Source organism: Mchenga conophoros, linkage group LG16 (assembly GCF_057382185.1).
Source record: "Mchenga conophoros isolate Kocher_MC1m ecotype Shallow Benthic linkage group LG16, M_conophoros_male_GT1.1, whole genome shotgun sequence".
NCBI classification, from domain to species: domain Eukaryota; kingdom Metazoa; phylum Chordata; class Actinopteri; order Cichliformes; family Cichlidae; genus Mchenga; species Mchenga conophoros.
The window spans coordinates 24,954,271-24,979,949 of NC_140541.1; the positions used below are offsets into that span (position 1 = coordinate 24,954,271).

Sequence of the window (25,679 nt, forward strand, 5' to 3'; positions counted from 1 at the left end):
GATGTAGTCATTCATATCCCTGCATGTCTGGTTTCATCAGGGCAGCACCGGCACTTTGTCAGGCTGTCTTTGTTGCACAGCATCGGGTTGGTTAGAGGACCGACCATAGAACCGATATGCAGGGGAGCATTTGAAACAACAAAGTGCCGTTTGACTGGCTGGCCGTTCACAAGAATGGCACCTCTTCCTGCCTTTCATGTAGCATGGGTTTGTATAATCAATTATTAATCAAAGTTGCGTTTTGAAACTGAAACTCAAAGACACGTCTGCCACACTTAAGTAACTCCCTGTGTTTTTTATTTGCTTGGTTGCCTTTTCACTGCTTTATTTACGATGCTCTCGCGGTGTTTTAGATGAGTTACTATGAAGGCAAAGTGTGTCTTAATGGGGTAGTGAGTTTATTTTGGGGGGCGCGATTTATAACAGCCAAAGGATTATTATGCCATATGATGACCGTGAGCTACAGTGAGTTAAATGTCTATTCAATCATATGTTTTATACTGTGCAGAAAATATGTTATGTTTGAGTGGCTATTTGTCCACATATATAGTATTTACCTCACCAAAATGAGACTCATTAGGTCAGTTAGCTCCTTTTTAGTATATGAAAGCATGACAGGTCTGTGTATTAAGAAAATACATAAAATGACAATTTTGGTGCTATACATACATATACAATATATACACATACATTTTATCTATAAATAATATATATAAATCTTTTTAATTAAACTGAGTTTAAATTTCTACTTTTACACTGAAGACAAAACAGAGTTAAACCAGATAAGGACCAGTGTTGGTCAAGTTACTTGAAAAAAGTAATCAGTAACTAATTACTGATTACTCCCCCCAAAAAGTAATCCCGTTACTTTACTGATTACTTATTTTCAAAAGTAATTAATTACTTAGTTACTTAGTTACTTTTTAAAAACACGATTTACAACCTGAAGAGGTGATAAAGTGATAGATCTTTCAGCCCAATTCTACTTTTTCTACATAATCCATCATACAAAATGTAATCAAATGGAAAAGTCTCTTTTTTTAACTTGTTTTATCAGTTTTAATCTTTTAACTTTATGCATCAAGCAAAACATTTAATTATATGCAACATTCTCTGACTTGAATAAATTAGTTTAACATTTAAACCTATTTTCTACACATTCCAGCACATAAAATAAAATATTTTTTGTGTTTTCACTCACTCTTTCAAACAGATGCAAGTAAAACACAGCAGAAAATAAATAAAGTCAAAGACTCAGCGGTCCTTTTGCTCTATTTTCACCTGTAAAGCAGGAGCAGGGTAGGCGGAGGGTTACCCTGGTGCAGGTGTGCTGCGGTCAGTTGAAGAATCCGCGCAAGTGTCTCTGTGAGTTTCCCATTACGTGGTAGCTACTCGGTGCTTGCTCGGAAGTTTAGGGGTTTTTTTCGCTGTAAAAAGAAGTTTTCTTCCCACGCACAGCGGACACTAATGTTTTTGTCACTTTTTATGGAATCAAACTCAAAGTAAGGTCAGTACTTCCACACTTTAAACGCTGCACGCTCATACTCTCTCCCGCACTCGATATATTATCCATTGTTGATCTGCACACAGCTGCTGTCACCAACGTCGCACTTGCTTACGTCACTGTCATGAGACATTCTCGCAAAAAAATCACGGTTTTAGTAACGCAGTAACGCAGCGTTCCTACGGGAAAGTAACGGTAATCTAATTACTGATTTTGCAATAGTAATCCCTTACTTTACTCGTTACTTGAAAAAAGTAATCAGATTACAGTAACGCGTTACAAGTAACGCGTTACAAGTAACGCGTTACTGCCCATCTCTGATAAGGACTACAAGAAAAAGTAAAGCCGAGAAACAACAACAAGCTTGCCGGCTGAATCAATAACAGAGTATTGATGAAGATCTGCCACATCAGAGTGTGTGCTTTAAGATTTTGGTCTTTTTGGCCTTACAAAGATTTTAACAGAATTATTAGATCTTTGTAAAGAGGCACAACAAATATATCTTGTTCAGGATGGAAAATTGTGACTCATGATTCATTAATTTAGTTTTTCTTCAGCAACAGAGGATAAATCAAGCTCCTATAAACCTCTACAGTTGTTTTAGCGTTCATTTTTCAATGGAAGATAACTGAACAAACACCTATGAATAAATATTGTGCCACTTGCAACTCAATTCAACCACTTGATAAAAAATTCATCCATTGTTTGGGAAACTCGAAACTCTTCTGTCCACCTTTTCTTGTTAGACAAATTGAAGTGTGCACTGAGGGAGGGAGACCAGCAGTAAACACAGAGAATCTATTTAGCCATCCCATTCCAGGGCTGAGAGGAGCGCTGGGTCCTTCAAAGGCAGAGGCAACAATGTGAGTGACATCAGGTCATCCTGCCTCCTCACAGTCACCTGGCTGATAGAATTGTTCTGGGGGGAGATAGGAGGGACGTATGAAGCACAGCTTTTTTGTCATTGCCATATCTTATGATTGATGGCTCCATGGCCGCAGTGAATCTGCCCTTTTTAAATAATTTATGTGGCCCATCGCTATGGACAAGTAGCTTATAACCGGGTTGTTATTTTTCCATTGACTGGAGAGATCAATACTTTAAAGACATGACATAGCCACTAATGAACTACTTAAATGGATCTCTGGAGTGCAAAACAATTTACTCAAAGCAAAGAGTGAAAACACTTTTATTGCTCTCAACTGTAAAGTTCTACTTTAATGGGTAAAGTGTAAACAAGAAGAAAAGTGATGTCCAGCATTGGAGTCAATTCTACTTGAAGTGAAATTGCAATCCAAATAAAAAAAAGCTCTATTTTTGAATTCTTAAATGCTGGAAATCACTTTGGTAATGTGCATTTGCATTAAATCTAGCCTGGTGGAGTGTCCTGAAAGGGACACTTCTAAACCCCAAATAAGCAGAGCAATTCCCTAAAACAGCCCAGTAGAGTTGCACGTTGTAAATCAAAAGGCCGCTGTTCATTCTCCCTCTAACAAAGTGACAAATTAGGCAAACAATAGTGTTTGAATTCTTATTAAAGTTGATTAATTCATATCATTAGCTGATCGCACAACAGCTCATAAAATATACTAAATTAATTTCTTTACTGTGATTAATACATGAAACACTTGAATTAACATCAATAAATCAATTTGTGAATCAATTACATTATCATGTTTAAATACAGAGCTAATAGTGTACATTAACTAGAAGTGTAGAAGTGATCATATATCATTTGGCATTGTAAAGAGGAAGAGCAGAGGAGCATCCTTAAATGATCAACGATTAAAGAGATCCAACTCTTAACCTTAATAGGTCCCCGTACAACTGCACGATGATGTTACTGCGAGTTATCTACAAGGAGAATCTGATGTAAGCCAAGCTTCCTTTAATCTTAAATTAATTCAGTACAAGATTAGCGCTGCTGATGCATATAAGTGATGTAAACTCGGACAGCAAACCCTCTGCAAATGCACTATTTTAACAATACTGATACTAAAACTGAGGCTGGGGTCATCTCAAACAATTATTCTATTTGATACATAGTTTTCCTGCTTCAAGCTAAGCCTTTTCCCCCCCGTTTATGTTAAGGATACTATAAGTGAAGTGAAGACAAGATGCTTCATCCAATTTAGCACCTGGAAACTGCCTTGTATAAGTGACTGCTTGCTTCACTACGAACAAGCCAGCTATGAAAGGCACGTCAAGACTTCTTTCTGGTTGCACCGTGGAGAGCTACACACTGTAGCTGCCTTAAAGGGCTGCTGCACAGAGGTGTGAGAGGTCCTCTCAACCAGATGTTGTGTGGATCAGTCAACAGCGCTAACGTGACACACTTTGTAGAGAATTACACTTCTACCACAGCGAGCTTAGGGCCTATATGGTCTCGCTAATAAACCTGGACCTTGTAATGGCTGTCTGATCACTCAAACGTAGGAGCAGTAGCAACAGGAGGACAAGGAAATGTCATCCAACATGGATAGAAAATGTACCTCCACCTTTGTTTAAGGTTCATGCGGGCTGAGTTTGATTGGTTTCTGTGTTTGTGCCAGTGCTGACTTGTTAGATGTTATACGCACCAGACTTAAGAGTTTTTTTTAACCACTTGGCCTGCTGGGGAACCTGGCTGTCCAATATAGGCAGGGTTTATGAATGAAGCTCTACTACACCTTAAGGAGCTGCACTTAACATAACCTGAGCAGATGAACAGTAAAATAAAACTACTTATAATGGCCAAACCTAATGAATTGCAAGAACATTTGGTGGTATTATTATTATATATTATATAAGTGAATCAATAAGGCCAACTGAATTTTTTATTGCCATTACTATTGACAGATTTAATAAATATTAGAAATATGTTATTTTAACCCCCAAATATGTTGACTTCTGGACAAACTATTGGTTGGCGTTGGTATATATATATATATATATATATATAGATATGGATCAATGCATTGTTGATTTTGCTCTTTTCATAAGGTTTATTGACAATCCGAAAGTATTGATCGCCACACTTGTCTTTATCTCCATGGTTAGTCTGTGGTCTGTACATACCTTTTGTGTGTAATATCCCATACATGTCATCTGTAAACAATAGACACACTGTGACATAATATCAATGAAGCAACAGCATAATATTTGCATATCACAAAGGTTCCACATGACAATTATTTAATAAATTAAGCCACCGATGTGTCTAAATGTCCCTTTCTTTTTACAGTTCTAATAATTATAATCCCTTTAAAAACTCCAGAGTTAATCCAAATGCCACTTAAGAAGACTTTGTTTGCTACACATGTAACAGCCACCGGCCTCTTGTGTCTTCTTCCATAGCTACTGATGTATTCTATGATAAAAACTAAAAGCCGTACTTATAAAATGCATGAGTGAATCAAAATGCTTACAAACTTGAAACAATCCATTATTATAGAAAGGATTGAATTAACTCCACTCTTGCACTAAGAATTGTTTGATGCCTTGAAAGATAATTTGCCATGTAATTCTTTTCACCTACACAGATGCACCAGCATACGAGGCGTACAGTTTTTGGGGTTTTTTTCTCCCTTACCATGATAACAACCATTAATTCATCAAGAGTAAATAAAATATTTTGTTGGGAAGGGACATTAATTATCACATTCATCTGCTTGCTGTTCCAAACTGAGCTATAATGAAATGTGCTGTAATAGAGATTGCTCTTGGGGAGGCAAGCCGTTTATGAATCGCTAGAGGTGCAGCAGCTGCCTTCCCCCTTGAGAGATAGAAATTTATGCCGTATACCCTGCTGATTGTTGAGAAGGTAAAGAACCAATAGCAGCATGTTCAGAGGTTTAATTTAAAGTGTGTTTCTCACTAGGCTGCTCACAACACTTAATTAAACTCTGCTGTTTTGGCAATGACAAATGCTGTGGTGCAGGAGGAAGCTGGGCTGCTGTGACTGAGAGGCTTTTGTAATTTCTTTCATGTGCAGCGATGGCCAGATCCAGGTCAGAAACTGTAGAATTAAAGAACTAAACAAGATTCAGACATGGGGAATAGGAGGGCAAGGGGGTGGGCGGTTACAGTCATTTCTTTCGCAGGAACACATCTATTTTTCTCTCTTTTTACGTCCTCTTTTTCATTTTTGGAAAGTTTTGTCATAGATTTATGAGGGCTTAGCTCCCGTGCCTGGTTTCCCGCACGTATTGCCTTTCACACTGTCGTTTCCTAAGGCATGTGTCTACTTGATGGAGACTTCAACATTTTACTGAAAGGTATGATGAATAAAATGAATAGCATGTTCCTGCACAGAATATTGTTCCTATTATTTTGTAATGGTCTGATCTTTCTATTAAGTCTCTTACCATGACTCTTGATTTGCAGAATCATATTTTTTACCACAGGAAACATTAAGTTTAAAATATTCAAGCAAGTGCGAAATTTAACTTCAGAGGTCTAACACACAACATCAAACTCAGAGCAGTCAACAAACTGACAGGGAGTGACTAATAGCTTTTTTTCAGGGTATAAATCCAATTCATGCCAAACAAAAATCTTATTTTGTTTCTGTAATGGTATGAACCGTATTACTGTGCATTTCATGAGATTCATTTAAAAAGGTGGAGCCAGTCTAGCACACAGCCTCTGCAAAGCCCTGCTTGCTGCCGTGTTATGAAGTCGCAGAACTCTGGCTATACTACCAGGAAATAACCACAAAGATGCCTGCGAGGCATAAACAGGAGCTGGAGCATTTCATTCAATAATGTAATCCATACTTTTAGGTAAAAGACTTAAATTCTTATGTACTTTTTTATTACTTGAGTGAATGGCACCACACATTTTGTTTCCTGTCACATGTCAATCTTTTTACGCAGACCTTTACCACAACTGTATAAATAAGTAGTGTTTTTACTGGTACAAAGCAAATAACAAGTCACATGATACAATTTCAAGGTGTTTCCCATGAGCACAAGCTCCTCAAGATTTAGTACCTTTAAATGCTAATACATCCTATTTTAGTACATTAATCTTTTTCTTTTTTGTAGCCTAATGTTAGATACTATTATTAAACTCTATATATAGAGTCTGTAGCTTATGTTTTTGCCATTTTCTCAAGGCAAATTCTCTCTCCAGTGCAATACATTAATAGATATGGACAGATAATTATAACTGTCTTCAGGAGCATGTAAGAATGTATCTACCCATTCATTTTGAAATTTAGTACAAAAACACCATTAGAGGTGAAAATGTTGTGACTGTGAACGTGAGTATTAAATATAAAAACAGAAGCACGCATATGTAAACAAAACAAAACAAAAAAACAAGAAACATTGTGTTTATTTAGCTGCTCATATAGGGGATGCAAACAGCTCTATATGTATTTTGGTGTTCTGTAAATGCCAGGGAGACACAGCAGCATCCGTTGGAGTTAACGGTGCAGCACTTTTGTGTTCAGTAGCACAAATCATTAATCATGAGGCCGGCCATATTCTTGTAGTGCCTGTGCTTTCATTACTGGGCCTAATTAAACAGTTCTGTGAACTGGAATCTCAGATTCCTCTGTTACAGATTATCATTAATTATGGTGAAAGTGCTCAGAGATGTTGGACTCAATTATATTCTGCTCAACCCTGGCAGTGGGGTGATTCATTGTTCTGAGCACTCCACAGCCGTACTGTCTCTGCTTATCACCAACCTCCACTTTTGTAAATTGGGCTCTGCCAGCCAACAAACTAAGAATTATGTGCTGCTTTTTTCATTACAGACATGTTGGAGGAGCACAGACCAATTAAGGGTGGGATATTTTGTGTGGAGTGATGAGGCAGGCATTGGTGCAAGGAGATGGGGGTTGGATGGGGGTACTAAGGGAATGAGCTCACCACCATGCTTAAGTTGGGGCTTTATTGCCATGTGTGGTGGATCTCTCCACCAGGTCTATTGACTGATTATGCTAAGCATATTTTCTCAATATCTCAATGCTCTCAGTATTGTAATTGTAAAATTAGAATGTGGACAGATATGATACTGATATTTCGCTGCCAGTACTGTATACAAACACAGATTTTCAGTGTTGTGGAGAAGGGTTTAAGTGGAGATTTCTATTATAGTGGCAGCTTGGAGTGTGTCTAGCTGGGAGGAAAGTGATAACTTTTCATAATATTTGTGTATGACATGCAACTTTTTATGCAGCTGAACAATGTCAATATTACTTCTTTGGTCTTATGCAGGGTATGTGGGGGTCTATGATGGAAACAGTGTATGAATGAGATTATTGGTCACCTTTTTTGAGGGTCAGAGAATTGAGAGGAAAATCTGAATCAAAGGGAAGTCGACGTTCCAGTGGTAAGCTTAGGCCTTAGCGGTTTGTACAATTTCATATGCCACAGTAGGTAGTGATTTTAATATATATGAAAATCAGGGGGAACTGTGTGCAGGTGTTGCTTATAATATCACCAGTGGGAGATTTTACAAAGCAGGGCTGTTTTTGTTTCCTCCCACTACAGGGCTGTCTCAGAATGACTCAAAAAAAAAAAAAAAAAAAAATCAGTCTCACTTCCATTTACTTCAAAAATTAACACCTTGTGGTAAAAAGGGAGAGATGTGAGAGGAAGACAAAGCCCAATCTGAAATGTCAAAATTTAATTTCACAGTATCTTTGTTTTCCTCATAGTTCCTTAAACTATGGCTGATCTAATCCCATAATTCCCTCGGCAAAGGGGCAAGAAATGGGATTTTTCCTTCAAGTGACATAGCACCAGCTCATTGAAAATGTAATGCACTACTTCCAAGTCACAGGTCACCCGGCAATCTGAATTTTAAAAGGACTGTGAATAATATTCTGTTTTATTTTGAAAATGAACTTTGTGGCCTCCATCCTGAATCCAATATATGTCTTAATCTTCTGGGCTCTTGAAGCTCACATCTATGGAAGAAGGCCTTTGACTCCTGAACCTAATAAGGAAATCACTTGTTTTCTCATCCATCTTCCCAGTTTTATAGGGCCCGACGCAAAACAGTCTTTTATTTTAAAAGTATCAGATGAACTGTAAAATATGTGTTATATAATATCGAGGCATTTCTTCACTTTTATACGTACGGAAAAAAAATTACTCAAGAGAGCCAATACAACACTAATCTGTCAGTAAATATAATGATAATATTATTGTCATCATCATTGTTACCATTTTTTTATTATATTTTACAAATTCAGATAGGGTATCTTTTCCACAGTGCATCCTAAAGATGAAAAGATTATCATTTGGGCATTTATTGTTATTCTGAACTGAACGTGGCTGACAGTGGCAGTGAATTTCAGCGTTAATTACGCACTAACCTTTTCAGAATGGATATTTAGACATGCTGTGTCCTGCGACTCTGAATGTTTCAGAAATGAAAACATCCAACGCCCGATCAGTATCTACTCACATTAGCATAGTGTTTTAAAGCCCAGTGCCCTAAAACATGCCACGGAAATCCTCTCCTATTTATCTTAAAATAGCCACTTAACTTTGACTGACACTAATTCTTACTACATGAAACTGTAGAAACCCCTCCATTTCCCCCTTCTGTCTCTGTCAGAAAATTACAAAAGACAGAGTTTGTGATGTCCCCAGTGTGCAAATCCTTTTATTCTGTCAGATTACAGCATTTGATATGACGTAGTGCGGCATTCTGGCCTCACATGCCTGCCAGAAAGAAGGGACCTGTCAGCAGCAGAGGAGAGCAGTGCAGATCATCACTCTGACTGATCCACAGGCCCAGAGACTGTCATCTCCTCCGACTGTACAAGTCAACACAAATAAAAGTGAGGAAGCAAAAGCCATAATGACTGGGAGAGATCCAGGCTCATTGTGGCCATTACTTTTATTCAAACCTTACAGATGACATGATGTGAAAAATGAGCCTGTGTCTAGTCGGGTGCCCATTAGTGAGTGAGCACATTATCTCCCCTTTTTCACATTGAATCTCCTCCCTGCATGCAGTGGCAGATGCTCCCGAGGAGTCACTCACTTTTATGGGCTTTTGACTGCAGTACTCTTTTAAATACAGGGGCCTCCACTAGGCAGAGATGATGTATGGCTGTCAGTGCTCTTTACCTCACTGACAGATGCCTTCAGTGGATCCCTGCTTAAACCTTCTGTCTAAAACTAACGGGGACAGCTAACCTCTTCCTTCACAGAGCAGACAAGCATGCATCAAATTGATTATTGCTGGAGAGGGGGTGATTTCTAAAAAATCTCTATTACCAGACAATTACAGTGCAATTTACTTAAGTACAGTCTGAAGGCAATCATGAAATACAATTCCCCAAAACCCAAACGAGTACTATACTCAGAACCTAAAAATTATAAATATTGAATCTATTATATGGAGTATAGGAGAAGATAAATTTGATTACCACAAAATGAAGATGGACTAGTGGCCCACACAAAAAAGAAAAAGAAAAAAAGAGGAAGAAGACCCATTGAAGAAATGTTAAACCTCTCGATGCAGTAACACCGCTAATTGTTATCAAAAATCCCCAAGATGATGAAGGAAAATCGGTTACTTTGTCAGATTACTATGTTTAAGACGCATGGAGGAGACTGACAGGAAGAAGAAAAAGTGCTTCTCTTTCTTTTCCATCTATCTAGGTGGCAAATTTATGTGGTACACACTCAGGAAAAAAAAAAAAAAAAAAAAAAACTTGCTTGGAGATATTTCAACCTATTTTTTGGCACATTTTCAAAGGAATGAAGCAACGCAAATTTACAAAGCCTCAACTTTGATATGAATTCTACAAATTCTTTCAGTGAACAGACATAACGGCAATTCTTTGCAGACTCTTGGCAAAACCCTCCATCTGATCTTTTAAGGGCTGATGAAATGAATATGTAAAAAGTGGAACTGTAGGAAAATAAGAAAATGTGTGAAGTGAGAAATAAACATAATGTCAGCTGAGAAACATGTGAATAAATCCCCTTTTTCATTCCCAGTGGCCAGTCATGCATCAGTGTACAGTGTGCTGCAGTGAGCAAATATTCAGCAGCATGGAAACCCCCAGAGAAGGTGGAGCTTATTTTTAAAATAACAAACTTTATTCTACAATAAGAAATACATCTAGATTCGGTGCTACAGAGCAAAGCTCAGAGGTTGTGTTCGGTGACAGGGAGCCTTGGCTTCTCTCAGGCATGAGTATGAACCACAGCCGCCTGGTTCAATCTAATCTCTGACAAGAAACAACAAGCCTTTGGGACACCCCTGGGGTCCACCTCAACACCACACAACATCATAAGCAGCTCAACTCAGAGGGTTAGATCTACTGTAGCTGTCAGGGGAGAAATATGTTTCCATTTTACTACTTCAGTGGCAAGGAAGACCATACAAATGCTCCTCTATTGCCTTCACTATTGCTCACTCGTTTGAATCTCTCTTTTCTCTCTTTCGCCTCTGTCGGTTTTCTCCCAGCACACATACTCAAGGGGTTCCTTGGTGACTGCGTCCCATTACTAGCAAATGACAGCTGCACAACAGAGCTGAATGTCCCCAGTGACTCTGTTCACCACATTCCCAAATCCAGAAGTGTGCAAGATAAACAGGATTTGGTAGTTTCAACCCAATTCACTTCTGTCTGTTAAATTAGTCATTTGAAAAAAGTTGTTCCAGGGATCAACAGTTATGCAAAAATTGTTATAAGATATTAATATTTTCTGAAAGAAATTACAGCATTTTATCATTCCCTTGTCCAACACACACAAACTTATCAGCTGAGCAATGTTAATTTATCAAAAGGTGTCAATACTTGTCAGTGAAGTACTAAAACCAAAGATATACAGAGAGCAGTTATGCAAACTTAGTTTCATAATTTTTAATCAATTCCAATTAGTATATTTGCAAATACTGACAATATGAATGGTACGTCAATATTATATACTGCAGTATCTAGGCCATTTTTTAAATTATATGTTTATAATTATTACTGATTCCAATAAGCCTATTTCAGTAACAGTAAAGTCAATTGCAACAGGCTGTCATTAATTTCAGCAGCAAGGTGACTAGGTGACCATTTTATCTGGTCACAGACAGTAAATTTCAGTACCACAGGGTAATGTTAATACCATCAGGGCAATGCCTGTTATGCACAGAAGGCTTCACAGTATAATAGTTTATAGACGCAAGTTACTGTTGACTGTTCACATTGTTCACACTGTTCAGACAGTCTGTTCCACTGTCAGTGTTTATCCAAACATACTAAGTTCCAGTGATTCCACAAGGATCTCAGGCATGATTGTGTTAATCACCTGACACACCTGATTTACCGATTCATTTTCCCCATTCATCTTGGGCAAATGTAGCGACAGCTTGCAATCTGTTTGTTTTGAGTTGTCAAAAAGGAACCAAAGGCATGTATCAACACGGAATAAATGCTACTGCAAGATGTCACCGGCTGCACATGAGATGATGAATTGCAATCATATGTTAATCAGTCGAAGTTGCAGTGATGAGTTGTTTACATGGCGTTCCGTCACGAACCTTGGGCTGCTTTATAGATATGGGTTCTCAAACTGACAGGAGCAGGTTGCCATTTGTGGTACTAATGAACAGCCTTAACTTTTTTTTTTTTTTTTGTTCTTTTTATCTTGTTTGTTTTCCAGCACCATAGGAACAACTAAAAATGCATTTATGGATTAAAAAGTGTCTTCAGTGAAAAATTAGCTGAGTTTGCTCATGCGATTATAATTACTTTCTTTAAATTTGGCCGCTTGTTATTGTTGTTACAAAATGTATGCACGACGAGCGCTGCTAAGACTGCCTGACAATACTGCAAAACCAGTAGCGTTTTCATCCTTCATCACTCACTGTATTGCTCTCTGACATGCATGCAAAACCATGTAATGTATGTGTGGGTGTGTGCGTGTCTGTTGTAGAAAGCTGGCCACAGAGCAAACAGCAGTAGGTCCAGCAACAAGGTCAATACTAGCGTAAGTACCTTTTTATTTCCCTAGCCTCCCACAGTGTTAGATCCCACAGTTTGTCCAGCAAACGTACTAATGACTGGGATAGCCTTTCTGCTTTGCTTTTGGTTTCCATTGGTAGGAGAATGGGCAGGAGCTAGCTGATACTTTAGTAATTAGAGGACACTAATATGACAACACATACACAATCTGTAGACTAATATTGAGATAAAAGGGAATTAGGTACAAGAATCAATATCTCAGATATTAAAACGACCTTAGTATATATATTAACAATATTTTAGCACATAATTTAAAAAGAATATCTAAAATATAATTATTCTCTTCTATTATTAGTATTCAATAACAATATCTCAGAAGTGACCTAACTGTACCTGAAATTTTCTTTAAAAATAAATGTGGAGCTACTTGGTACGGTTGATAAAGCAACATTATTATCAGGCATATTTTCATGCAATAATTAACAGCACACTACTTGACAACATTGATGGCTCTGCAATCTTGCATCCTGTCCTACTGGCTCAATACAACCTCTGTCAGTCATCTAAAGTGTACAGTAATGCTGGGGGGTTATATTTGATGCACTGGCATATTATTTCTTCAAATGCTGCTATAGTAAAAGTAAAACAAACAAAAAAAACACCTTCATGTTTCAAGAGGTGTAAATGTATTAAATTACTTCACGCCAAGAACACCATGCGTTCAGGAGCAGCCTGTATTAGATGCACACCTTTTTTCATCATATTGCAAAACAACTGATATCAGACTTCAAATTAATAACCCACAATAACACAACAAGGGACACTAGGGTCATTTCTGGTCATGCTGCATCTGTGCCGATATTATCAGCCAATATTCATTTACTGATCTATTGGTATCAGCATTTAACTGCCAATAAATGAAAGTAAAGAAGAAACAAGGAGAAGGTCTCTCAACAATGCCATCAGTGTTGTTGCATATTTCGTCCACCAGAGGGCACTTCACTATTGGCATCACATGTTTTTGAATACCACAAACACAATAATCAGCTAATCTGAATAGAAGCAGGTAGAATAAATAAACAGCTACACTTAAAAAATGTAAGAGAAATCTGTTTATAAAAATCAGTTAAGAAAAAAAAAATAGTCCTATATTTCATACTATCTGATTTCAAAAATCACCAAATATCGGTATCAGTATCGGTCGTAAAAATTCTGTATCAACTGGGCTCTAGAGGACGTGGCACTATATGGCATTACATTTAACCAAAAAAAGCATAACAGGCAGAAGGCTAAGCTTTGTGTCAAACATTAATTTTTTGATAAAAGACTCAGGGTAGAATATTTATGAGTTTTCTTGGGTGATTTTATTTTAAGCTATTTATGTTTCATTTCTTTTATGATGACATTCAAGTGTTTAGTGAGCCATTGTAAACCTTTATAAAGCCACTTTTTTGCAGGAATAGTAACAATAATAATAATAACAGTATTGTGACACACTGAAACTGCCAGAACCTTAAAAAATTACTGTGATGTCAATTTCTGCCCAGCACTAATGCACAGCACACTGCAAGTGAAGTATAGCGGTGAAAGCCCATGAAGTTTTTAACTGTTAGCTGATGCTGCCTTGAGGACTTGATCAATCCTGCTTAATGAAAATAGCCATGACTCTCTAAGGGATTTATTAAATAAGTGAAAATGCAAACAAGGTAATATTTTTAGAGAACTGGAAGTGACAATATAACGAAAGTAATTATAACAGTATATGAAAAATGCAGCGAGAGGCTGCTGTGTGTAAATAAATTAGAATCAAGAGTAAATAGAAACATCACAAGCACAGACACACTTATAAACTATGCTACAACTAAATTGCTTCCACACTCCATGGGCTCAATATGCGATTTAAAAGAACCTAGCGGTGGCAATATTCCTCTGATATGGTGTTTAGTTTTAATAGGAACCCTCAGCTCAAATATGAGCTGACAAACACAGCAAGACAAACACAGTCTCTCTCCGGCAATGAAATATACACTATCAAATAGACCTGTACCTTTTTGAATCCGCCGTGTGGGTGAAACTAAAGCGCAGAACAAACAGCATTCTGATATGGCTTTGAGGGTGATAACAGCGTCTGACAGGGTGGAGAGAGCAGCCTTTGGGCTCGGTGCGAAAACACAACCTGTGATTGACATGATTCCCTGGCCTTAGAGAAGTTTACCTTTTAATAAGGGCTCAGAGAGGCCCTCTCAACAGCCTAGGCTCTCACCGACAGCAAGGGACGTTTGGGGAGGTGTATGTGCATATGTATTTATGTGTGTTAGGCTTATTTGTGTGCATGTGTATCAACCCACATGTGTATCTGTGCCCACTTGTAGCAGATTTCAATCAAGGATTTCAGCCATGCCCAAATATCCCTTCTCTTTTGGGCTGAGTTGTTTGAAGAAAATGAGTGGATTCAGGATCAAGAGCCTTTCTGGAGGAATTTAAGTCTGTTTGAGGATTATGACTTCTTCATCCTGTACAAAGCCTGCAGAGACAGCTATATGCTAGCCCTTGGTGGCCGGGCTTAGCAATGCATTCCAGACTGCGATATAGAAGAGATAAAACCCAGGAAAGACATCACGGCGTTGGGCACAGATCTGCAAAATAAACAGGGAAATCTGAACCTTTCCAATTTTCATGTTGAATAATTCTTTCATGGTCTTAGAATATGCATGCTTAAAAATGTTACAGATGTGCTGTAATAGGAGGATATGTGGGAGGGTGAAGAAAGTTTTTCCTAGTAACCTCAAATAATACTGATGAAAACACTGCTCTTTAGCTGATAAACATAATTGCAAGCCCGCTTACTGCCTTTGTGAAATCCTGCAAACATTTCTCTGTACTTCTGACTCATGATTTCCTCTTCATGCCGGGGCTTGTTTCTTTGAACTCATCAAACTGCTGCAAAAGCCACACCTCTTTTCCTCTGACTTATAATTACAATTATCACGCCAACACATCCCCTGCCAGCTCTGCTCAGCATCTTCAGGTTTCAGCCAGGCTTCCTGCAGCATTGACAACATGCCGGATCTATTTCTGAGAGATGCCACAACTAACCTAGCCTCCAGTGAAAGCCACAGTGACTGTGAGGGCCACCTCGCATAAACTTCAGCTGATGAGAAAATAATGTCTGCACCGCGGCCAGCTACTTCTGGATCATCTCTGGAGCGAGCGCTGCTCAAATCTGTCATTATTTACCCTGTTTACAGCATAACCTGAAAGCAAAACAAGAAATCAATAGAAAATGGGGACAAATTACTGTAAGCATCAATATTTAAGACAGCTGAGATAAAGGGCTCTGAGCTGGTAATAGATTCTTTCCATTTACCATAAGCTTATTGAGAAGAGGGTTTGTCAATTGCTGATAAGCCCATTAGTTAGTTGTTGATAAAACAATTTAGTATCATTAAAGCTCTAAATATAACAAATAGAGCTTGTTAAAAGATAAGATTAATATCTAGCAATCATGTTGCCTCTCTTTTCTGGTGCATTTCTTTATTTTGACATAAACTTCAATGTAATTGTGTAGCTCATAATGAGAATTTACAGCAACATTATGCAGCAAAATCCAGTGAGTACGGTTGTTATGCATGAAATGATCCAACTTCTGATACCAAGTTGCCTCAGACTCTGACATTACAGAACAGAACGTTGATCTTGCCTGTCTACCAAGAATAATGAATATTACCACTAACTATTAGAATGTTAATACCATTATAAAGTATATTATTAATACATCGCACACCCAAATGTCCCAAGTACTTAAACAGATTAAGAACTGTAAGCTTAATTTTCCTTATAAATCCTACTAACTTGAATTATTTGAGTTCCTGGGACATTTTCTTCCTATTTAAGATGTAACTGATTGACTAAGCAAAAGATACGTTTTGTTGTTATGTGGACTGTGTAAGGAAAGTTTTTGCATTAGTAAAATATTATGTATGTTTTTCAAACCACGTTGTTGTACGTTTCTTCCATTATGTTTTCTTTTTATTTACTCAGGCTGTGTTTTAGTACCTTAGTGTTGGATTAGAGAAGCAGTGGCACCATAGGTGGAGTGACACCCCTTTGCTGGTATCTACACAGAGAAAATTATTTCTGATCAGAGAAATTCCATGCATGACAAAAACAATATCAGGACATTGATTTTACTCGCGCTACAGTCCTTTTGTGTGTTTGTGTACCTTTAATCCCATGGGGTATGACAAAAATGATCATAAGTAAAAATTAAAATGCAGCATGTAATCCAAGTACAGTTTACAGTGATTTTGAGAGTAAACATGCTTTATTCAGCAATAAAAGACACATAATAGAACACACACATAGACAGCTAAAACCTCCTAACAGTATGTGAATCTCAAGAGTGCTTTGCTTTGTTGTGAAGGTTACCTGACTTTGCTTTACCCCAGAGCAAAGAGACTCAACTCGCTTCACTCTTACATCTTTTGTTCTTGATCAAGTTTACTAAACCCCGTACAAAATGCAGCCAAACGCACGAAGCAAAGCGATCATCCCGGGCAAAGGAAGCTATGAACGAGCAGGAAAGAGGAAGTAGCATCTCCAACAGACAGTCGCAGCAGGGCACGGACTAACTATAGCCACATCAATGACTAACTCTCACAGCAAGGACACCTCCCTTCACTTTGAAAAGAAAATAAATTAAACAACAAAGGGGGACACTGACATTCACAGCCTTTCAGTTTTATTGCACCAAATAACTACTCGTCATACTTCCAGCACAGGATCATTGTTAAGTTCAGTCCATAAAAACAACACGAAGAAGAAGAAAAAAAACATTTTGAGAACAAGAAGTTTTCTTCCCAGCTGGAATGATGATTGCTTTATGAATTTGTAGTTGATGTAGAAAAAGGTTCCCTCATCTCCTGGCCTAATATGGTCATTCCAACACAGGAGGACACCCATCTTTGTACTTCTTCATGCATTACACACACAATCAATAATGGAAAAATATACACTGTGAAAGGCCTTAGTTGCACTGCCTACAAGCGGCATTGATTAATGATTTTGTGCCAGTTATGACAGCAAGGTGCATGCAGTGAAGAGAGTGGAAGGCCTTTTTAATAGTGCAAGGAGAGAATTAAATCAAACCCAGGAGGGCCTCCACTGGAAAGGAGAGATGCTGCATCTCTCTGCTCTAAATCACAGCTCTACTTAAGCCCAGCCTTCTCTTTCCCCATTTTTCTACATTATCAAAGGAAACCTGTCACTGCTGTCTATGGTAAAGTTTACAAATCATGATTTATCAGAGAGAGGATCTCTAAACACCTGTGTGAGAAAATAAGCATCCCCTGCATTATTATTTATAGGCCAAAAAGTTTGTTTAGTCTTCCTTTGACTCGAGAAAGCGTTTCAAAACTTTGAAATCCAAGTTTTGAAAAATGCATTTAAAAAGCATTTGATTCCATTTGCGTACCTGCATATGTCATGTCCAAACAACGTCTCAAGTCGTTAAGTCGTCAGTGCAAAAACAAGCAAAATGCAGCTTGATATTATCCCAGAGTTGGCTAAGTTAAATTTAAAATTCCGCAAAAACAAATTAATAAATAAATAAAATACACTAGGAAGAGAAACATGTTTAGCAGATTTATAACCTCTATTTTCTTTTCAAAAGGCTGGAGATTCTCAAATAGCCATGAGTCTTTATTTCTAACAACATAAGGGAATCCTAAGGATCCTCCTAGGTCTGCTGCTAGAGACGCAAACATCACACTTAAAACCTGCAATCCATACATTTAGCTCAGACATCTCTAGAAAAACAACATTTTAAATACACAGTACATTCTGAAATAGTCCATTACTTATTTTTAAACCTTTATGTCTTGAGAGCCCTAAACCACAACCCAGTTTTGAGACACTTTGTGCAGTGCAAACCGACAAAGCCGCAGAAGCTGGGGAGAGAAAATCCTTCTTACTGGCCACCAAGGCCAGTCGCTACCAGAATACTCCAGAAAAAAGCAGCAGCCCGAAAGCCATATAAAGAGAAGAGACGAACCCAGGGTGATGAGCACTCACTCTGTCTTCTCTTTGTTCCTAATACAGAACTTTCTCCAGGCATGAGCTTTCTGAGTAAGATATATACGACAGAATAGCCACAGTGCTTTGTTTGTATAGAAAATACATTAGGATAAGACTGCTGCAAAAGTTTGAAAATGCCATTGGGGATTAGTGTGTAAATACACATTGTTGATGGGAAACTGATGTCATTAGAAAAAAAGATATATATATATTATTTTAACAAAGACTGTAATTAAATAGAAAACACACATTCTACACATGTGCACTTAAAAGGAAGCAGATGTAACACAAACACTGAATATGAACATTTTTTTCCTTTTCTATTATTTTGTTCCATTAATATTTCAGTTTAATAATTAATAATATTTTTTTCATATCAATGCCTAAGAGTGTGATGTGAGCTGATTTGTGTTGTTAGGTTAATGGCCTGTGCATTTCAAATGTTTCACAGTAACATTTGAAGACAACTGGTAAAAGTGTCCACTGACTACAAATGAACAGAGCTTTAAATCCACCACACTTCCTAATGTAAAACAATTTCTTTTAAATTTAAATGGGGGTTTTTATAACCATAACCAAAGCAAATATCAGTTAAATAATAATTTCATAATTTCCCAAACTTTAAACACTGACCAGGCCTGAAGGTTAAAGAAATCACAAACTCTTTTACTATTTAAAAAATGTTAAAATATTTATACGAGAAAAAACAAAAAAACGAGGGCTTTGGGAAGGGGAAAAAAGCAAACAAGAAAACCGTTGCTCTAAGGGAAGTCCAGGCTGTAAATGTGCACAATATTCCACATTATATACATGTCATTTCAGAGTGCGCTCCAAGTGACGCAGTGTCAAATCTGTGTGACAGATTTAGGTGAACGCTGGTGAAGGGAGCTCTGCGTGGGGAGAGCGGCTTAGGGCTGACTCAAGCAGCCAGTACAAGATCTCCAGCAGGCAGAAAGGAGCCCTTCTCAGTGCGGAGCAGATGCCTGTCCAGCCCACCAACACCGAGTGCCAAGCAATAACCTGACACCATTGCCATCTTCTGACTATATTCACACATGACTCTTGGTATATACTGCGTATGGCGAAACACTGACAAGAAAAGAAAATGCAAAGGAAAATTTAAAGCTGCTTCAAAAGGCTAAAGTCGAGTGTTCTATAGATAAAACCAATATTAGGAGTTTTTTTATTTTAGTAAGACTGAATTGGTTCAAAAAGTTCATGCTTTTCATGATATATACAGAGATGTGAACTAAGACACAGAGCCAGTATGTTGATTTATAATGTAATGTCTCCCTCTTTAGGTGGATATTGTGTGAGTCTTTCAAGAGTCCAAAACAAGAGGATTTGATTTTGACTGAGGACTACTTTTGTCATTTTTTTTTATAAATAAAAATAAATCTGTGTTTGTGTATTTTTTTTTTCACATAATGTTTTGTGTTTATGTGCAGTGAAACTTGAATTTAAAAAAGTACCTGTGGACATTTTAATTGAACTATGATGAGATTTAACAGTTTATTTTGAGGTAGAAAGCAGTTGTTTACGCTGAAGTTTAGATGTAATAGTGCTCTGAGAGTAGGATGCTGGGAAGTTCATTCTGAAATCTGGGCGCTTCCTGACATCTAGTGGACAAAACCGAGACTTCGCCCATGCTAGTACAAGGCAGCTGCACTATAAATGCAATTTTAAAGAGTACATTTTTCATTAACAGTGCATATCTAGCCAACATATTCTGGCAGCTTGCAGATACCATTTAGGAGTTGTGGGGTTTTGTTTTCTTTTGTTTTAAAAGCTTAAATGTTTAAATTCCATTCAGGCATATTCATCACAATAGTAGTAGAGCCTACAGTATTCTTAGTACTTATTATTTTTTTAATACATTATGAATCTTCTTCTGAATCTATCACATTCACCTTTATCATACATTATAGGTACAAAGATAATAATAATCTAGGAAGACAAATGAACCCAGGGTAAATACACATATGTAGAAATATGAGATACAGGAGATTGTTTTCCAGCAATAAAAATCTTTTTGCATTTGAAAAACATGGTGGTGAGAGCCTGTTCTCCTGTATCCACATGGGCCAGAACAGCTCGCAGTTATTGACTAACAGTAAATTGTGATTAAACTAAGAAACTTTGAAGGAAAATGTCAGAAATCTGCATAATAACAAATCGTTCTATCAAAGAATGGTCAGAGCTAATGTTTTGGAATCGCCAACTTATAATTCAAACTAGGGCTGGGCCATATCATACCGTTCACGGTAATACCAGTATAATGTTAGGCAATGATAAGAAAATGAAATATCGCGATAGAATATGGGTAAACACGCATGCGCAGTGCCTTTGTTTTCATACGCACATGGCGGAAAAAGCATGGCGGCGACGGAGAATGAGGAGGGCGAAAGCGGATCGTTGAATGAAACGGATGACCAAAGTTTAACCAAAAGGTATTTCCAGTGGAAATTGGCCGACATATCCAAATTCCACTGGAAATACCTTTTGGTTAAACTGTCAGCAAGGAATTTGCATTTGCACTGTTAATTTTTTTATATACCTGTTTAAGTGAAAATACATTGATGGGGTTCTTTTGCACTAATAAAGTTGTGGAGTTGTAAAGTATTTTGTCTTGCGTCAATTATATCGTTATCGCAAACGTTCAAGTATATATCGTGATAAATATTTTTGGCCATATTTCCCTGCCCTAATTCAAACCCTAATGCACTACAAATGTCAAAGCGCCTCACAGAAATGTGAGAAAGCCAATCAGCAATTTTTTGAAGTTGGTCAAGGATCACTGTAGTGCTTTACTCAATGTAAACAAAAAATAGGCTCAGAGACCCAATCTGTAACCATCAAGCTACCATGGATAACAAAGGAAAGATTTGTACAACAATTACTTGCAGTTGCTCTGACAGTGAGTACTAAAGTCCCATTCACAGGCCTAGAGAATGATCAGTAACAAGAATGACGGCACTCACTAGCCATTGCTTGCAAAGAGGTATATGGTGCTGTACCGAAAATCTCATTGTATACACAAGCTGATAAAACTGCAGTTGGTTTGGTCACTAGCCTGTTGCTGCGGTCACGAGTAGCTTGTATAAATGACACTGACTTCCTGCAAACTGACACAAAACTTACCAAGCAGTACTGAAAACACAAAAGAAAAGGAGAATGTCCACCTTCAAAGTAAAGGTGAAACTTTTACTTTGAAAGCAAACATTCTCTGCTTCTGGTCAGTGTCAATTTCAAGAGTCACTACAGCTCATAAAGAAAATAGAATTTTTCTTACCAGAGGTTATCATGGGTACGGCCTTAATTGGTGGTTAATAGGCTCAGACTCCCCTGCCAAGAATGGATGGACGGATGCTGCAGGAATAAGTATAAACAGAAATGTATGATCTTAAAAGCCTGTCCATCTTTACCTACAATTAAAGTTTGTTAAAGACTCAGTTAATCAGTAAAGTTGTAGTTTTACAAACAACCTACCTTAAATGTTTCTTTACATTGTTCAAAATATATCATTCATCAAGCGTTCTATATTAAATTATTATGGGACAGTGTAAAAGTATGATATTATTTTATGCCATGTTATACCCCTAATTAAAGATGTTAAGGGTAATTTAACACCAATTTCACTTCATGCTGGCCAAATAATAATAATAATAATAATAACAATAATAATAACAAAATACTACTATTACTACTAATAATAATAAAAATAAAACCAGATGGTATATTTGAAACTATTAAACAGCCTGCTGCTTACATAAACCGCTGTCTAAACTGTTCTACATTTAGTATAACATCGCAGCTATTGGATACAAGATTATTTTATAACTAAAATTACTGTAGGGCTTCATTTTGGTTTGGGCTGTATTTCAGCCACAACACATGTAATTAACTCAACTAATAAAGCAGTCATTACCTCAATAATCAGTATCAATAATTAAAAATTGACAAAAAAAAAAAAAGCCTTCACTCATACCATTAGGTCTAATAACTCTAAATTAAATGCAGCTGCAGAAGCTATATAAAATGTGTCATCTTGCAAATATTGAACGTTTTGTGAGTTTCATTTTGTACTTTTCTCCCCAAAGTCACCTTGACATTAGTCCTTCTCACTGAGACAGAGCAGCAACATTGGATAGATGGAAAGCAAAGAGGACAGAAATAGAAACTAACACAAAGAACTCATTTTGTTTCGTAAGTAAATGTAAATTAGTCTCACATTCTGCTTGTAAAAAAATGACTAAAAATGCCTAAAGGCCTACTTAAGATAAGCTAGCAGACTGTTAAATTAAGTTCAACTTAAAGCAGTCCAATTAGCCATTGGAGTTTGACCAGAATATTAAAGAAATTCAAATTAAAGTGTGGACAGGTAATGTTAATGAGCTAGAATGCGAATTATTTCTATTTTAATGTGGTTATTAAAGAAGACAGGTCCACACATAATCATCCATTCATGTTAATGCTTCTTTTGAACACCATCATTTAATGTTTTACTGTAATGACCTGGTCATTTTGGAATATTCTAGCAGCTTATGCACATGCAGAGACACACAAAAACACATGTGGGTACATCCTGGACAGGTTACCAGTCTATCACAGGGCTAACAGTAAATCATTTACTTTTTGTATGACTTTGTTTGGGTACTGACAGCACTGGTTAAAGCAAACAAAATATCCTAGCTTGGTTTGTTACCCTGTGAGTTGAAAGAAGCTTTTATTTAGACTTACTCGAAACCACAATCGTTTTGTTAACTACATCAATGTGGATTTGACCACAGACTATCGGTTTCCAAATTCTGGTCTCTAATGTAAAAGTTTGTATACCTCACCAACACGCCTAAACCTTCCATCAACTCTAAGGCAGTTTAAAGATGTGGTACTTCTTTCATTTAAAACATTAATTTTTCATAAAATGGAGTCCAGCCAAAAGTTACAATGCCAGCACAACATAATTGGGAAAGTAATGAAAGTGAATGTGATTTCTGAGAAGTGGCTAAAATTATTCTTCAGAAATGATTCACTGAAAAACTGTTAAATAATGAGTCAGTCATTAGTGCTTTTCTTGAAAGATCCACTTAATTCTTACAAGTTTCTAAGGGCCACTTAGATATGCAACTTCACAGGATTAAAAAGCGTGTGCACCACCTCTTCAAAGAATGGTTCTGACACGTGTGGATAGCTGGGTGAACTTTAACTCCATCTGTTAACTGGAATTAGTTATAGCTGTTCTAGAGTCTGCTAGCCCTCTGTTAAATGGTGAAATGGACCTCTTCACTGCCATCGTGCTTGTGGTGTCTTTTGGAGCAATTTGGAGTCATTTTACAAATATCTGGCCTGCTGTTTGGTTTAAACTGTCCAAAAATTTTACTTGTGGAGAGTGAAAAATAAAAATAAAAATGAGGGACTTTTGCTAGCTGTCCTTGAATTTACTTCTACTACTACTTTCCAGCAACGGTGGCAAGAGTACAGACTTTTTTTTTTACTTAATCAGAACTACAGATACCTGTGTTTAAAAATACTCAATTAAATACTGAACTATTGAAGCAACTTATTTACTTAAGTACAAAAAAAAAGTACAGGCTCTGAAATGTACTAACAGTAGGAAAGTAAAAAGTAGCTCTTTGAAGGACAGTTCTAATAACTTTTTGTAAAAAAGTAACTGAACTTGTGCTATAGTAATATAATATAAAACAATATTAGTACATGGAAAGGAAAATATTATTTCAATCTAAATTCTAATTCTCATGAAAGCTTCGATCTGTTATGTAGGACTCATATGGTGAAAGAGGTTTTTTTATTTTTAAAAACAGCTATTTTTTGTTGCCTGTGTTGTAAAGGGTGACTCTGCCTCCACAACTAAACAGGAAAGTTTGTACAGTCAGGGGCTACAGTTGGATGCCTCAGCATAGGGAAAAGAATCACAACTCACAGTAATTTCTAATGTGAGCTTCAACAGGTTTTCTTAGTGTACATGCTGTGATCAACTGACCTGCTGCTCGTTGTGGATTTACAAAGCTAATTTCAACAATATGTAAGCAGTTTCATGAGCCATCTTGACTGATATCCATCCCCTACACTGACACTATATTGTTTATACTATCTTTATGCTAGATAATACACAGTTGGTATAAAGTTGCAATTCAGTTAATTAATGGAAGCATCATCAGCGTAAATGCAAATTTATCTCTGCTACACTTGATGTAACTAAAATCCGACCTTCAGCACCACAGCCACTGTGTATCAATCCAACACAGAGCTTTACTCTGAATTCACCACAGTATTGCAAACTAACCTGGTTTTTTTTTTTTTTTTTGGAAAAAAAACTACCCAATGTTTTCATGCAACACTGAATAATAAAGTTAGTATAGTTTGTTTTGCAGGACTTTTGACAAAATAAACATACATAATTTATCAAAACACATGATATGCAAATCAAATATATGAAAATTGAAAAAAGTCTGTAAAAATATTTAAAATTTTAATCTGCAGATTTAATTCACGTTTGACTGAGTAGCCCTTACCATTAAATACAACCCCTCTCTTCCTCTCCAGCTCTTTTCTTTCTGGCCCTGGGAAATACAGCAGCTGGAATTTTAGCTAGCAACACAATGTGCGAGAAACTGCACACAAACAGTTTGCTGGTGTTTCTTGAGCAGACAGAAACGTTACATTTGAAATTACAGTATCTCCTAATTTAAAACTCCCCTCATGCGTCCCCAATCTTCTGTAGAGCTAGCTAGATGCTAGTAGCACAAACACAACTTGGACACCTGCACTCCTTCCGGCCTCCTTTAACTGCCCTACGAATGATACTGAACTTAAACTAACAACTCGGCTTTAAAAGGTAAGGAGTAGAAAGTACAGATATGTGTTTAAAAATGTAGGGAGTAAAAGTAAAGACTTGTCGGTAATGCTCAAGTAAAGTACAGATACCTGAAAAATCTACTTCGTTACCTCCCATCTCTGGAAGTATGACATTACTTCCGTTGTAAGTTTCTTCACTTCTCTAAGGGATGCAAATAGAAAAAAAAATTAAAATGAAAATTTTGCACCCTATAACGTGCTGATTTTAGTTTCTGTGTTCAGGATGGGGTCACCATTACTGTTCTGAAGGCAGGACTGTGATGCAGTTTTCTGCCTCGCCACTAGAGGGCACGGCCGTTTTGTGAG

The 25,679-nt window shown here is 37.2% G+C and overlaps 1 protein-coding gene across 9 annotated transcripts in view; it reads right to left on the minus strand.

The window, feature by feature from the left end:
• LOC146556884 (uncharacterized) overlaps nt 1-25,679 on the minus strand; it is a 96,291-nt gene that overhangs the window by 70,143 nt on the left and 469 nt on the right. For 2 of the 9 annotated variants that reach the window (XR_014888921.1, XM_085249103.1), the window contains exons 1-4: nt 25,443-25,598; nt 25,031-25,078; nt 21,790-21,866; nt 16,479-16,539 (exon numbers count right to left, since the gene is read on the minus strand). Coding sequence is in view for 3 of the 9 variants with exons in the window: in XM_085249103.1 (XP_085105229.1) it covers nt 16,479-16,539; nt 21,790-21,802 (74 nt within the window). In the remaining 6 variants the exon portion in view is untranslated. Of the gene's footprint in view, nt 1-14,770; nt 15,059-15,518; nt 15,677-16,478; nt 16,540-21,789; nt 21,867-25,030; nt 25,079-25,442; nt 25,599-25,679 lie in introns of those variants that run through there. The other 7 variants (XR_014888917.1, XR_014888918.1, XR_014888919.1 and 4 more) reach the window with 7 other exon arrangements.